The sequence below is a fragment of the Neomonachus schauinslandi genome, unplaced genomic scaffold, assembly GCF_002201575.2.
Source record: "Neomonachus schauinslandi unplaced genomic scaffold, ASM220157v2 HiC_scaffold_156, whole genome shotgun sequence".
Lineage (NCBI taxonomy): Eukaryota > Metazoa > Chordata > Mammalia > Carnivora > Phocidae > Neomonachus > Neomonachus schauinslandi.
Window position 1 is genome coordinate 1 of NW_025408857.1, and position 17,347 is coordinate 17,347.

The 17,347-nt window shown below is 35.8% G+C and overlaps 1 protein-coding gene across 1 annotated transcript in view; it reads right to left on the reverse strand.

Annotated features, from left to right (window-relative positions):
- Positions 1-6,621: 6,621 nt before the first annotated feature.
- The window catches only part of LOC123323665 (unconventional myosin-IXa-like), a gene marked incomplete at its 3' end in the record, with an annotated part of 29,751 nt that continues 19,025 nt past the window's right edge, over positions 6,622-17,347 (reverse strand). The window contains exons 10-12 of the mRNA XM_044912113.1: positions 16,020-16,119; positions 6,942-7,054; positions 6,622-6,775 (exon numbers count right to left, since the gene is read on the reverse strand). Coding sequence (XP_044768048.1) covers positions 6,622-6,775; positions 6,942-7,054; positions 16,020-16,119 — 367 coding nt within the window. The remainder of the gene's footprint in view (positions 6,776-6,941; positions 7,055-16,019; positions 16,120-17,347) is intronic.

The following is a 17,347-nucleotide window of genomic DNA, read 5'->3' on the forward strand; positions in this document are numbered from 1 at the left end:
GTTTCACTAGCTTTTGGAGATGTATCTTGAAAGAAGTTGCTGTGGCCGATGTCAAAGAGGTTACTGCCTATGTTCTCCTCTAGGATTTGGATGGATTCCTGTCTCACATTGAGGTCTTTCATCCACTTTGAGTTTATCTTTGTGTCTGGTGTTAGAGAATGGTCGAGTTTCATTCTTCTGCACGTGGCTGTCCAATTTTCCCAACACCATTTATTGAAGAGACGGTCTTTTTTCCATTGCATATTTTTTCCTGCTTTGTCAAAGACTATTTGACCATATGAGGGTCCATATCTGGGGCTCTCTATTCCTTTCCATTGGTCTATAGGTCTGTTTTTGTACCAGTACCATGTGTCTTGGTGATCAGCTTTGTAATACAGCTTGAAATCGGGCAACGTGATGCCCCCAGCTTTGTTTTTCTTTTTCAATATTTCCTTGGCGATTTGGGGTCTTTTCCGATTCCATACAAATTTTAGGATTGTTTGTTCCAGCACTTTGAAAAATGTCATTGGAATTTTGATTGGGATGGCACTGAAGGTATAGATTATTCTGGGTAGCATAGACATTTTAACAATGTTTATTCTTCCGATCCATGAGCATGGAATATTTTTCCATCTTTTTGTGTCTTCTTCAATTTCTTTCGTGAGTGTTCTGTAGTTCCTAGAGTATAGATCCTTTACCTTTTTGGTTAGGTTTATTCCGAGGTATCTTATGGTTTTTGGTGCTATTGTAAATGGAATCATTTCTCTAATTTCTCTTTTTACAGTTGTGTTGTTAGTGTATAAGAAAGCAACTGATTTCTGTGCATTGATTTTGTATCCTGCCACATTACTGAATTGCTGGATGAGTTGTAGTAATTTGGGGGTGGAGTCTTTTGGGTTTTCCACATAAAGTATCATGTCGTCTGAGAAAAGAGAAGAGTTTGACTTCTTCTTTGCCAATGTGAATACCTTTTATTTCTTTTTGTTGTCTGATTGCTGTTGCTAGGATTTCTAGTACTATGTTGAACAATAGTGGCGAGAGTGGGCATCCTTGACGTGTTCCTGATCTTAAGACAAAGGCTCTCACTTTTCCCCACTGAGGATGATATTCGCTGTGGGTTTTTCATAGATGGATTTTATGAACTTGAGGAATGTTCCCTCTATCCCTGTACTCTGAAGAGTTTTAATCAGGAAAGGATGCTGTACTTTGTCAAATGCTTTTTCTGCATAATTGGGAGGACCATATGGTCCTCTTATTAATGTGTTCATCACATTGACTGATTTGCGAATGTTGAACCACTCTTGCATCCCGGGGATAAATCCCACTTGGTCGTGGTGGATGATCCTTTTAATGTATTGTTTGATCCTATTAGATAGGATTTTGTTGAGGATTTTGGAATCCATATTGATCAGGGATATTGGTCTGAAATTCTCCTTTTTGATGGGGTCTTTGCCTGGTTTGGGGATTAAAGTAATGCTGGCCTCATAGAATGAGTCCGGAAGCTTTCCTTCTGTTTCTAGTTTTTGAAACAGCTTCAGGAGAATAGGTATTATTTCTTCTTTGAATGTTTGGTAGAATTCCCCAGGGAATCCATCAGGCCCTGGACTCTTGTTTTTTGGGAGGTTTTTGATCACTGCTTCAGTCTCGTTACTGGTTATTGGCCTATTCAGGTTGTCAGTTTCTTCCTGTTTCAGTCTTGGGAGTTTAGAGGTGTCCAGGAAGGCATCCATTTCATCCAGGTTGCTCAGTTTATTGTCATATAGTTGTTGATAGTAATTTCTAATAATTGTTTCTATTTCCTTGGTGTTAGTCGTGATCTCTCCCCTTTCATTCATAATTTTATTAATTTGGGTCCTTTCTCTTTTCTTTTGGCTAAGTCTGGCCAGTGGTTTATTGATCTTATTAATTCCTTCAAAGAACCAGCTTCTAGTTTCGTTGATCTGATCTACTGGGTTTCTGGTTTCTAATTCATTGATCTCTGCTCTAATCTTAATTATTTCTAATTGAAAAGCTACTTTCACCATCATCATGGAAATTCCTAGGAAATTCCTTTTGTTGCTATTGTTTTATAATGAAATGTCTTTTAGTATGGGTCTATTTCCATCCATTATATTGGGCAATCACTGGGTCCTTTGAATCTTGAAACTCATGTCCTTCAGTTCTATGAAACTTATTTGAATTACTTTATTAATGATCTGTCCTCCGTTTTCTTTGTTCTGTCTTTCTGGACCTCCCATTAGTGGCTCACTGGATCTCCTGAACTGCTCCTCTCTTTTATCTTTTTAAATTTAACTGGTAGTGGAAAGAAGGGCTATATGCACCCCAATGTTCATAGCAGCAATGTCCGCAATAGCCAAACTCTGGAAAGAGCCGAGATGCCCTTCAACAGATGAATGGATAAAGAAGATGTGGTCCTTAACAAGTCAGGAAACGACAGATGTTGGTGGGGATGCGGAGAAAGGGGAACCCTCCTACACTGTTGGTGGGAATGCAAGCTGGTGCAGCCACTCTGGAAAACAGTATGGAGGTTTCTCAAAAGTTGAAATAGAGCTACCATATGATCCAGCAATTACACTACTGGGTATTTACCCCAAAGATACAAATGTAGGGATCCGAAGGGGTACGTGTACCCCGATGTTTATAGCAGCAATGTCCACAATAGCCAAACTATGGAAAGAGCCAAGATGTCCATCGACAGAAGAATGGATAAAGAAGATGTGGTATATATATATACAATGGAATTTTTTTTTTTTTTAAGATTTTATTTATTTGCAAGAGAGAGAATGAGAGACAGAGAGCATGAGAGGGAGGAGGGTCAGAGGGAGAAGCAGACTCCCTGCTGAGCAGGGAGCCTGATGTGGGACTCGATCCCGGGACTCCAGGATCATGACCTGAGCCAAAGGCAGTCGCTTAACCAACTGAGCCACCCAGGCGTCCTATACAATGGAATATTATGCAGCCATCAAAAGGAATGAAATCTTGCCATTTGCAACGACGTAGATGGAACTGGAGGATATTATGCTGAGCAAAATAAGTCAATCAGAGAAAGACATGTATCATATGACCTCACTGATATGAGGAATTCTTTTTTTTTTTTTTTTTAAAGATTTTATTTATTTATTTGAGAGAGAGAGAATGAGAGACAGAGAGCACGAGAGGGAGGAAGGTCAGAGGGAGAAGCAGGCTCCCCGCCGAGCAGGGAGCCCGATGCGGGACTCGATCCCGGGACTCCAGGATCATGACCTGAGCCGAAGGCAGTCGCTCAACCAACTGAGCCACCCAGGCGCCCGATATGAGGAATTCTTAATCTCAGGAAACAAACTGAGGGTTGCTGGAGTGGTGGGAGGTGGGAGGGATGGGGTGGCTGGGTGATGGACATTGGGGAGGGTATGTGCCAAGGTGAGCGCTGTGAATTATGCAAGACTGTTGAATCACAGATCTGTACCTCTGAAACAAATAATACATTATATGTTAAAAAAAAAAAAAAGAAAAAGATAGCAGGAGGGGAAGAATGAAGGGGGGGATATCGGAGGGCAGATGAACTATGAGAGATGATGGACTCCGAAAAACAAACTGAGGGTTCTAGAGGGGAGGGGGGTGGGAGGATGGGTTAGCCTGGTGATGAGTCTTAAAGAGGGCACGTTCTGCATGGAGCACTGGGTGTTATACGCAAACAATGAATCATGGAACACTACATCAAAAACTAATGATGTAATGTATGGTGATTAACATAACATAATAATTTTTAAAAAAGGGAAAAAAAAAAAGAAGATGTGGTCCATATATATAATGGAATATTACTCAGCCATCAGAAAGGATGAATACCCAACTTTTACATCAACATGGATGGGATTGGAGGAGATTATGCTAAGTGAAATAAGCTGAGAAAGTCAATTACCATATGGTTTCACTTATTTGTGGAACATAAGGAATAGCATGGAGGACATTAGGAGAAAGAAGGGAAAAATGAACGGGGGGAATCAGAGGGGGAGATGAACCATGAGACACTATGGACTCCAAGAAACAAACTGAGGGTTTTAAGGCGGGGGCTGGAGGGATGGGTTAGCCCGGTGATGGGTACTGAGGAGGGCCCGTATTGCATGGAGCACTGGGTGTTATATGAAAGCAATGAATCCTGGAACACTACATCAAAAACTAATGATGTACTGTATGGTAACTAACATAACATAATTAAATTAAATTAAAAAAATAAACAAATTCCAGTTAACATACAGTGTAATATTAGTTTCAGGTGTACAAGAATAGTGATTCAGTGCTTCCATACAACACCTGTTGCTCATCACAAGTGCACTCCTTCATCCCTATCACTTATTTCACCCATTCTCCTACCCACCTCCCCTCTGGTACCCATCAGTTTGTTCTCTATAATTAAGAGTCTGTTTCTTAGTTTGTCTCTCTCTCTTTCTCCCCTTTGCTCACTTGTTTTCTTTCTTAAATTCAACATATGAGTGAAATCATATTGTATTTGTCTTTCTCGGACTTATTTTGCTTATTATAATGCACAGTATTTTCTAGCTTCATCCATGTCATTGCAAATGGGAGGATTTCATTCTTTCTGATGGCTGAATAATATTCCATTGTGTATATATTCCATCTTCTTTATCAATTTGTCAGTCAGTGGACACTTGGGCTGTTTCCATAATTTGGCTATTGTAGATAATGCTGCTATAAACATCAAGGTGTATGTATCCCTTCAAATCAGTATTTTTGTATGCTTTGGGTAAATACCCAGTACTGCACTTGCTGGGTCATAGGGTAGTTCTATTTTTAACTTTTTGAGGAACCTCCATACTGTTTTTCAGAGTGGTTCCACCAGTTTCCATTCCCACTAACAATGTAAGAGGATTCCCCCTTCTCTACATCCTCACTAATACCTGTTGTTTCCTATGTTGTTGATTTTAGACATTCTGTCTGGTGTGAGATGATATCTCACTGTAGCTTGATTTATATTTCCCTGGTGATGAGTGATGTTGAGCATCTTTTCTTATGTCTGTTGGCCATCTGTATGTCTTCTTTGGAAAAATGTCTATTCATGTCTCCTGCCCATTTTTCAATTGGATTATTCATTTTTTGTGTTGAGTTTTATAAGTTCTTTATATATTTTGGATACTAACCCTTCATCAGATATGTCATTTGTAAGTATCTTCTCTCAGATAGAACTAACAAATTCAGTAAAGTCAAAGGATACAAAACCAATGTACAGAAATCTGTTGCATTTCTATACCCCAGTAATGAAGCAGCAGAAAGAGAAATTAAGAAATCAATCCCATTTCCAGTTGCACCCAAAACAATAAGCTACCTAGGAATAAACCTAATCAAAGAGGTGAAACTATAAAAAAACTTACAAAAAAGACTGAAGATGTCACAAAGAAATGGAAAGACATTTCATGCTCATGGACTGGAAGAACAAATATTATTAAAATTCTATACTACCTAAATCAATTTTTTATCTTTTCATATCTTTTCTTGTCTCTTCCATCTCTTTGTCTTTTTGCTCAACCTTCTAAGATATGTCCTCAACTTTCTTTCCAACTATTCTAGTTGTTTCTTTATGCTATCATATTTTTAATTTTAATTTTAATTTTCAAAGGCTCTTTTTATAATGAATGTTTCTCTTTCATGCAGTTATATTTATTTATGCAGAAGGTCTGTTGATTAGTTTCATTTGTCTGTCTGGAAGTTTTCTTTACACTACATAGTTTATTTCTTCCAAGTTGTATTATATCCATTAGTTTTAGTTTCTTTGATATAAAGTGTTTCTTCAAATGTGGTAAAAAGTAGGGTTAAAAAACAAAACAACACACTGTTTGAAAGTTCTAGTATGCACTGGTGGAGCTTCCAAACTGGTTTTCCTTGTATGATTATCTGACTAGTCCATTTTGTAGGGAGAACCCCTGGTACCAATATCTCTAGGTCTTCCCTTGAGAGCTGTACAAAAGTCCCAAAGACTTTTTTAACCATCTGCTTAGGAAAATGTGAAATGTGGAAACTGAGTGGAAGAAAAAATTAGGGGAATCTTAACATTCAGTATGTAAACATTCATTAAATCTCCTTATTCCAAATATGTACCCATGTCCTCAAATGTATCTGAGAACCTCCAAGAACAGAGATCTTCTATTTTATCCTTTCCAGAGAATAAATCTCCAGGTTTCTGCTAGGATTGGGGAAGATCAGTCAGCCAGATGCTTTACCCAGGTTTACCCAGTTGGTTTAGGATTCAGCTTTCTTCTATCTACTGAGACAATTTAAAATTTGTCTATTTACTTTTTGAATAACAGTTTTATTATTGTTGTCTCCAGTTGTTTTATTGTTTAATGTTGTTTGGCCTGCATAAGTTTTGTCATTTTAGCAATTTTGGAGGAAGAAGTAGAAATTAAATTTATATATTTAATCTGTTATCTCCAGCCATATATGCCTTTCTACTATGGTTATCTTTTTCCCAAAATTTAATCTCTAGCATAATCCGGTCTGGATTTGCATTATCATGGATTATGCCACTACAGACATTGAGGAAATGGCCTTAAATAGAATTAAGAACCAGAAAGATTTCAATGTAATCTTCAAGTGTTCAGTGAGGGTTCAATTGCCTTATATAACACAATAAGAGACAAAGATATTTACTTGACAAATAACGTCATATAATGTCTTCAAGGGAACAGAATTATTTCCTGAAAGTCTTTTTTCCAGTTCCATTTGTAAAACACTTAACTCAGAACAGAATCCAAATCCAAAGCTGGGAAATATTTTCACTCTCATCTGATTTAATCTCCTTTCTCTTAAAACAAAAAACCACAAGTGACATAATGATTTAGACTTCACCCAAATCACACTGCTAAACATATAGAAAGATAAAGCTCGTCATGTAAATCTGAATTATCATGTGCCTGTCATACAGCAGGTACTTAATATTTGTTGAAAAACAGATAAATCTCAAATTATACCTTATGTCCGAATCTGAAGCCTTCTGCCTCACTGCCAATTTTGTAATCTCTCCTTGAGACATAGTCTTATGAAGCTTTGTTTCTTCATCAACTGAAGAAAATCGCTGTGATGTCTGTAATAATTACATATATGAAAGACTTTAAAACCAAGTAACTATATCATAACACTGTAATTAAAACTCAAGTTATAGAATTGAGAATTACATCTATTAAAAATATATAAAAATACATAAAAATACATTCATATTGTTCAGCCATTCATTGAAATAAAAGAACCTACTAAAAACTTTATTACCTTCCTAGAATGATCTGAAGTAAAGAGAACTTGGGTCAATGAAATGCTGAATAGGACCTACCAGTTCCTGTTTTCTGACAACTTAACAATATCAAGTGGAAAGGTAAGAAAAAAGTCAAAGCCAACTAAAGATACAGACAAAAGATCCAGGATCTGATAAATCTAGAATACTAAGTATAGCCTTTCATGCCTCCTTTTATGTGTCCCTACAAGTAATAATTACTTTTATGGCCTAACTTGCTACTGTAGATTCTTATTATACCTAGTCAAGGATTTAAGAAAGGAAAATTAAAAACCAAAGGACCAAACAGTTAAGATCATTATCACCACTACTGTTCTAAACTAAACAACTTAACATGGCTTTATCAAACTGGGACCTGAATTTCAAATGGCAATTCTTGTTCCATTTATTTACAATGTGCCCCTTTAAAGAAAATCTCATTCAGAAGAAAACATTTCTTGTTACCTATTCAAATCCTTTCCTAATATTTCATTTTTCTATAATTATAATACCTTTTCATTAGCCTTTTAGTCTGCTACAACAGGGACCTGTTTTATCTTCTTGCCTGAACCAATCAAAACCAAAACCAAAACAAAAACCCAGACAAAATAGTAAAAACCAGCCTTTATGAAGATGATGGACAGTTATCCTTGAGAGATGGGAAACAAAGGAAGTGAGTCCTTCATCTGCCCCAGCTTAGTGCCTTGAGACAGTTTCCAGACTGTGACACAGAGAGGAGGTTTCAGGTGAGCCCTGGCAGACTCTCTGAGTTGAACATATGAGGTTGAAAGTCCAGAGAGACTAAAGACCAAAAGAAAGGGGCGGCGGCGGGGGGGGGGGGGGACTGAAGAGGAAAGAGATGCACAAAAAAAGAGCTCTGGAGATCTTCAGAGGGTATTTAGCTGAGTACTAATCGACACTTCTATGTCAGACAACTACCCAACACCAGGCAAAGGACCACCTGAAAGGATTAAAGGTAACAGTGCCCAGCACTTACAAAAAGCCAGTAACAGTGCCTGTGCCCAAGAGTCAGAATATGTAACTTTATGATTCCCAGGGTACTGGGTGAAGTATATAGTAGGAGCTTGCCTCAACAGTCAAGAATAAGTGATAGTCAAAAATAAGTCCTAGGTGAACAACTGCTCTGTTTGGACCTAACAAATCTTAGTTTTATTTAATAAAAATTGTATATAAAGTGTACAAAATGATTTGATTTACATATAAATATTAAAATGATTACTGAAGACTGATTAACATATCATCTCTTCCCATTATTTCTTTCTTTCTTCTTCTTTTTTTTTTTTGGTGGTGAGAGCACCTGAAATCTACTCTCTTAGAAAATTTCCAGTATTCAATACAATGAGAGTAACAAATATTAAAAGGAAGACCTAACTGCTTAGGAACAAATTGCTTCCAGAACCAAGCTCTGAAATATTACTGGAACAAAACAGTCTCAAGAATATTAATCAAATACAAAAGTATCCAGCACCCAACAAGACAAAATTTACAGTGTCAGGCTTCTGATAATAAATAACTAGGCATGCAAAGAAATAACGATATATGACTGACAAGGAGGAGAAAAAGTCAATCCATCTATAGTGACTCAAAACTGACACAAATATTAAGCACTAGATTAGAGATCTAACTAAAGGGAAAGGACTTAAAATTGCATGTGATTCAAGGTGACATATTTTTAAAGGCACTGATTCTGAGGAAAATGAATGTAAAAAGGAAAGAAGGGGTGCCTTTTGGAGACTGAGTAGTGAGGAAGAAGCAGAAGGGGAAAATTTAGAATCTAGCAAGGCAAAATAGAAGCAAAAAATGGAGGACACAACATTGCCTCCAACACACACATACACACACACACACACACACACACACACACACAAAACTAACAGACTCCAAACAGGCTGCCTGCAAAGAAACTTTTCTTTTTTACACTGACAGAAGAGGAAGATCTTGAAATCAAGTTACTTATAAACTATCCCAAATGCACAACATGAATAAATTAAGACAAATAAAATCTACACAAGCTACCATAAGAAAACAAAGAAAATTAGAACCAAAACAACTTAGATGATTAACCCATCTCCCATCAAACATACAGAAACCAAGCATGAAGCAGAAAACTATAAATAAAAAATGAAAAACCTCATATATATGAAACACCATACTGAAGCAGAAATTCAAAAATTAAAAATAGAAACGAGCCCCCTCACCTCAATAAAAACCAGGAAGCAATGAAGGGAGTTGAATGAACTCAGGAAAGAAATAACAAGATAGTGAAGAATAATTTAGAAGATGCCCAAGGGAGAAAAAATGCAAATGCAGATTTAAAGGGGCTGAACAAAGGCAGGAAGATAATAAAGAATAGAAAGTGGTATAAAGAAAAGAGAGAGAAGGTGGCTGAGATGGAAGACAGGAAAAGAAAAAAAAAACTTATTTATGTAATTGGAGTCCCTAAACAAGAAAAACAAAATAATGGGACACAATATTTAAAACTGTAATCCATGAAAGTGTTTCAAACATAAGGCGAAACCAGAATTTATATATATAAGAATATGTAGAAGAATATGTAAAACTGTATGTTCTGACAAAACATAAATAAAATCCTAAAAAACAGGAGAGGAAAAGTAGAGACAAGAATAATTCATCAATAGTTGTGCCAAAATAAGTGAGAATTAAAAAATATTATTATAAATGACTAACTTGAGAATAGTTGGTTAAACTAAAATACAGTAAATTAAGGCATTTTTAAAAGTCATATACAAACCAACAGAAAAAGAAACCCTCCATATCAAAAGAAATTTTAAAAAGTAAAACAGCAAGAAAGTAACATAAACACAGCAAATTTAACCTAACAAATAATAACAAAATTGTAAGAAAGATAATTGAGACTGCATCTATCAGTTATATCAATAAATAGGAATAGATTTAACTTATCTATAAGGCAAAAATTTTTTTTAATTTGGCTCACAAAGTAGGAACCAACTATGCTGCATACAAAACACACATCTAAAACATAAGGATCCAGAAAGGCTAAAAATTAAAGGATGAGAAAAAGTATTCCAGGCAAATGGAAATTATTAAGAAAACACAGACTGTGATTAATTGATTTAAGTAGAATTCAAGAAAAAGCACTGAATGTAACAAAGGACACTTTTTAATAGTCATAATTCAGAATGAATAAGAGGAAACTTTAACACAACATTCTCTATATAAGACAGATCAAATGTACAAAAAATAGTAAAAATACAGAAGACAACATAATCAGTAAGAAAGAGATTATGGTTATATACTGAAATTTTACATTCTGAATACAGAATACACCTACTTAAAAAATACACATGGTACTTTCTCAAAAACTGACCACATATTAACTGACAAAGAAGAGTCAGGAAATTTTATCATTATAAATCATTATAAATACTCTTTAATCACAACACAGTAAAACTAGAAGTTAAAAAAGCTTTTTTAAAAAATAAAAATGTTCTTCCTCTGAAAACGAAAAGATTTTTATTGAACAGGTTTTGGGTAAAAAATAATATAAACTGAAATTACAGATTTTCTAAAAAATAATTAAAAACTTAATACACATTACAATAAACAAGATATATCTGAAGTAGTGATCAGAAGAAAATTCACAGCCTTAAAAACCTGCATCAATAAAAATAAATAAATGAATTAAATTCCCCCACTTAAAATTAAGGTAGAAAAATAAGACAGTAAATTTTTTAAAAATAAGGAAATAAATAATAAAGGTAAAAGCAGAATTCAGTGGAGAATGGGGGTGGGGGAAACTAGGCATAATAAATAAATCATAATCTTATTATTTTGGAAAATAGTAACAACAAAGACAAGTGACTAGCTAACTTAAAGAAAAAAAGGGAAGAACACAAATCTACAAAATACGAAATGACAGAAGGGAAATAACCATTGAAACAGAATTTTTAAAAAATCATGAGACTAATTTCCAGACTTCTTTGCAAATAAATCTGAAAAGTTAGATGAAATGAGTAATTTCGTAAGAAAAAATTATTTATCAAAATTGACTCCATTAGATAGAAAGCTTACAAGACTAATTTCTCTAGAAGAAATACAGTTAATTATCAAGGAATTATGCCACACACACAAAAAAAAATCCCAGATGGTTTCACAGGGAAATTCTACCAAATCTTTAAAGAGCAGAGAGTTGTGATGCTATGAACTGTCCCTAACTTTTTGGGGGAGAATAAAATACACATATAAATATTAAGTGTAGGGGCACTTGGGTGGCTCTGTCGGTTAAGCATCTGACTTCAGCTCAGGTCATGATCTCAGGGTCCTGGGTTCAATCTCTACATTGGGCTCCCCACTCAGCAGGGAGTCTGCTTGTCTCTCTCCCTCTTCCTCTCTCTCAAATAAATAAATAAAATCTTTAAAAAAGAAATTAATTAATAATAAATAGATAAATACTAAACGTATTCAACAGTAGAGTATAGCTGCTGCACTGGAAGTGCCAATCCAAACCTTGTATGTCATAAACTCTGTTCAATATCAACCAGATTTCCAATTTGCAAGAACCATCTCAAAATCACCAGCTCAGGTTCTAAAATTCTATAAACAGGGGCGCCTGGGTGGCTCAGTCGTTACGTGTCTGCCTTCGGCTCAGATCATGATCCCGGGGTCCTGGGATCAAGCCCCACATTGGGCTCTCTGCTCAGCAGGAAGCCTGCTTCTCCCTCTCCTGCTCCCTGCTTGTGTCCCCTCTCTCGCTGTCTCTCTCTCTCTGTCAAATAAATAAATAAAATCTTAAAAAAAAAAATAATTTAAATAAAATAAAATTCTATAAACATCCTCTCCTGGCTTCCCCTTTCTGAGAAATTCCTAAGACCTAGCCAAGGTAGATTTTCCTTTACTGTAAAATAAGCTAAAAAACTTAGCCTTGCTCAATCAACAGGTTTTTCTGGCATTTTTTTGTGGAGTGAGCAGTGGAGAGAAGGAAAATTCAACACATAAGGATTGGAGAATATTTCAGATAATAACAAACAGAAACAGGAATATAAGAAGTGACAGCAGTTTGGGGGATAAAATGAGAAATTTATCATACTGGAGATAAAGAAGACAAATTCTGCAGAGCTACTTGAGAGTCATGCCCATAAGAGATGATTGCTTTCTATCTAGGGATGACAGAGGAAACTATAATGTTACCTATACCAATTCTACTAATAAGGAAAAGAAATGATGTGACTAACTCACTTACCATCTAGAATACTGAGAGACTAAAAAACTATATGAAAAGCACCTTAAAAATATGACATGGCAGAACATGTCATTCTTCTTGGATAAAAGCCAACAGAATGGATACAAGAACTGAGTGAGAACAGCATCTGGAGATTAAAGTTATTCAAATGGCAGAATTAAAGGCAGCAAGTTTAAAAAAAAACACCACCAAAGTCATAAGGAAGTAAACTACTACTCTTGTCTCTACTCCTCCTAGCAGGTAACAACTAATTAATGACTGATGAATTCAGGAGGTAATGCTTATCAAATCCTCTTCAGGTAACTCATTTATAACTGTCTTTATTCCATTAGATCAGTTACTTCACAACTGAAAAGGTCAGATGGCTTCTTCCAAGATTGAATAACACTCTTTTTAGCAAATGTCAGAGTGACAGGATCACTTTGTCCAGGGGAAAAAAAAAAAAAATCAAGTTTTAAAAAATCCATGTGCCTAGAAAATCAAGCGTATTTAAAATCCTGAGGTATGTGAATTTTTGAGAACTCAGTAGATCCCATTTACAAACAATTAGTCTTTATCTTTACAATATCAGAGAACATTAGAACATGGCAAATTTTCAAGATAAATGAACAGAAACACACTTTAAACTGTTCCTACCCTTTCCACCCCCATCCCCAATAAGTATCTACCAGCATATTCTAGAAAGCAAAGCTTCTTCATGCAAGTGTCCACCAGAAACAAACACCACCACCTGTTCCTAAAATAGCTAGTGATGAAACAGAAGGACAGCGAGAAAGCTGGAGAAGAGACTATATACACTGTGCAGAGAGGCAGAGTGCTCTACAACTACTGGCATGCAGTGACCGTCAAGCAGGTGAACAGAATCACAGGCAGAGGCTACCAGCTAGAACCCTTAAAGGGGCGGAATGCTCCAAGCAGAAAACCCAACTTCCGGTTCATCTCATTAAGAGTTTTCAGTGAGGAAGAATTCTACCACCAAAAGGACTAAGGTTTGTAACAAAGAAAACTCTCAGGAACAAAACAGCAATTACAAATGCTAAGTTCTTCCACAAATGAAAAATTTATGTATACTTTAGAGAATAAGTATGTTCCCTATTTACACTAAAAAAGCAATACTTTTCATTAAAATTAGTTGTTCCATAATATAATCTCATCTTTATTAATCATATGGTAAAGTATGTTTCATTATTTATAACTCAAAAACAGGGCACCTCCAAAATGGAGTTATTTTACCCTACACTGAAGAGAGGGCTTTGGCTCTAATTGCATATATTAATGGATATACAGATTATTTCCAATTTTTATAATCCTACAGTTTAGCTCAGGGTAATGACTAATTTATCTAATTAGAGAACCTGTCATGCATTTTTCTGTTTTTATTTTTTCTTTTTCTTAGACTATCAATATTATCATTTAAAAATGGGGTATTTCTAACAGAAGATAAAGACAATGAGGATATTCTAGAAATTAGCAGAAATTTTAATTCTTTGGCACACTTTAAAACAGTTCAAAAATAAAACACTTAATGTCACAAGAAGACCAACCTAAAATTTTCCTGCCATAATGAACAGATACTAAGGAAGAACATTAGAAACCCAACTTAATTAAGGATATGCATGGAAATAAAATGCATATATCACTCCACTTCATCAGTGATAATGTTTTTAGTACATATTAGACATACAGAGTCCTTATACTGTGTATTTCCAGGACAATTCTAAAATCAAACATTTTATGTCCATAAATACATTCATACTTGTCAAACTATATATTCCTAATGTTGGTTGAAATATGATGATGAAGTTATAGTCCTTAGTCAAATATTTTGACTAAGTGCAGCTTTATTCAAATATAACTCCAATGTTGTAATCTGTGATTAATACAAATTCATATTACATACAGCCTTCTACCTGGCTACGTTGGTCCAGGAAAACATTTTTCGCATTGCTCATTAATTTTTTTTTTTTAATTCATGCTTATTTTCTAGTACTAGAAAATGGGGGAGGGGAAACAAGTTTAAAGGCAAAAACAAAAAAAAAAAAAAAAAGGAAAAAAAAGTCCCATTTCAGTTAAAAGCAATTGGATTATTTAACATATAGCCTATTCACTAGACCAAGGATCAATCAGCAAACTATGGCCAGCACATCAAATACAGCCCACTGCCTGTTTTTGTAAATAGTTTTACTGGAGGGGTGCCTGGGTGGCTCAGTCATTAAGCGTCTGCCTTTGGCTCAGGTCATGATCCCAGGGTCCTGGGATCGAGCCCCGCATTGCGCTCCCTGCTCAGCGGGAAGCCTGCTTCTTCCTCTCCCACTCCCCCTGCTTGTGTTCTCTCTCTCGCTGTGTCTCTCTCTGTCAAATAAATAAAATTTAAAAAAAAATAGTTTTACTGGAACAAAGCCCTGCCCATTTGTTTACTTATTGCCTATGGCTGTTTTCACTCGACAGGGGCAGAGTTAAATAGTTGCAACAGAAACTATAGGACCCACAACATCTAAAACTTTACTATCTGGCTCTTTACAGAAAAAATGTGAGGGCCCCTGCTCTAGACCTTTTAAGATATAACAGAAAGTCTTTACATTAGTGCTAAATTAAATAACCTTAGTTTTCCCTAATTTATGATTTGACATACACTGTTAAAGTGCCCTTTATCTGAGTCCTATTAAATTAAGGTTTAGCTTTGTTGCTGTGTTCACTGAGGTTTCCCATGTACAAACCATTGTATGAGGAAGAAGCTGTGGAGGTTAGCTTTAGATTAGCAAAGGCTATTCACTATTCCCATCAGATTTGTTTGTTTCCTATTTTTCTTATATTGCTGTAAAATTACCATTTCGGAGTCACTGTGAGAGGCCTGACCCAGGCTGGGTGCAGGCCCTAGCTCAGAGTGAGAAGCTTGGTCAAGGGAGAGAAGGGGCTCAATAATGTCATCGTAATCATCTTCCTCTGTATCCCCCTCCCCATCAGCAAAAGTACCTCTAGTCAAGAAATCGGAGCGCGTCCGCGCCATTCGAGCTTTCTTTTTATGGGCCGGTCTGGCAACCTGCTTGACCAAATGATAAAACAAATAACACAACAATGTTTTGTTTTGGTTTTTTTGGAGATGATGCCAATGAAAGACAGAGAGCTCATGAATTTCTTGAAACATCCCTCCACCCCACTAGTAGTGTCCTTTCTACTAGAAGTGACAGAGATAACCAAAAGCAATCCATATACATTACTCTGGACAAAGGACAAAAATGAAAGCTAAATCTACACTGTTCTCCACAGCCAAGGAAATCATCTTTCACTACCATAATATGTCACCAAAGCCACTTGCATAAATTGCCTTCCTTTTTTAAGCAACATCTTTTTTTGTAAACATAATCTGGGATTTTAGTCAACATTCCCTACCTGAAGTACACCTCCCTGAGTATAACAGACTTAACTCATAGCTTCTTTCGAATACACACTTGGGAGTAAATGCATAAATGAGGTCTTCTACCTATAAGAATAATAGGTGCATCTATTTTGCATAAAATATAGATAAAATTCAATACTTACCTCTCCTTGGCCCGGCCCAGTTAACTGCACAGGTTTCCAAGTTGGTTCACCTTGTTTACGGAGTTGAGGATTTCCACTGTTTAAGGCTTCCTTGTTGACACTTAGGATAATAAACAACAGGATTACAATTCAATTCCTAGCAGACATCCCATGGCAGCAGTCTTAAAGTACAGCATGAAATACAGCCTAACAAGCCAAATCAAAGAATTCTAGCAAATTACATAAATACTTCCAGATCTTATTCAATTCCCAAAACAATTTTTTTGTGCTTACCTAATTAATAGTATTATCAAGAACTGATATGTTTGACTGGATTACTAGAGGCCTGTCCCCGATAATCACTGGGTATATTCCACTATGACATATGTTTAAGAATAGTAGCAGCAGAATTAGCTCAAGAAAACAAACGGATTTGATGATAAGGGAAAACGCCACATCCCCAAATCCTTAGAATTAGTCTTAGAAGAGACCTTTTATTCTAATCATTATAAAATACCTGATAAGTAGCTATCAAGTGATATAGATCCCATTACTTTGTTTAATACTGAGATGGTTACTATTAGCTAGCAGATTTTCTTTCTGAAACCTCTCTGCAGCTTTCATCTACTATCGTAGTTTTAAAACTTTGTTATTCAGAACAAAATCAATACTAGCCGGATAACAAATTGTTATCAAGTTAGAGGAGGTGTGCCATACAGAGGTGTTACTGTGTGAAAACTTAACTTTGCTTGAATAACCACAAAATGTGACTACTTTATCATTAAATTCTGTGTAGAAATGGGTATGTGATAAAAATCTGAATAGAACCCAGGGCTTTCATGGCCCCAATTACCTATATTAATTCAGTACCATGATTCTTAAAATTTATCAACAACATATTGCTAATCTCTCCTCAGCAGAACTATAAGCTCATTGAGAATCATATATTACCTTCTAGCATAGTGCTGGGTTTAAAGTAGACAATAACTTATAAGTTGGCTTGTAATTGCTCTATCATTCAAAATCTTCCATTTAATTTTTACAAATGAAGACCTAGGGGCTCTAAGAGGTTATCTTGTCCTTTGCCCTATGCATTGAATCCTAAAACAAGCCTAAATAGATGGCAATCTTTGCTAGCTAAAGGCTTCTCAGAGATCTCCCTTTTTGACCAATGTATGATTAAGCCTAGCAATCCTAGGCTATGCTATCCTAAAAGATTTCCTTTTATTAAAATCTCTTGCCACAGTTGAGCCTATTGGCCTTTGCTTTGTTCTAAAAAGAGGGAAACAATTAACAGGACCTTTGACAGCACTTGACAACCCTAGTCAACTTTTAAACTCACAGCATTT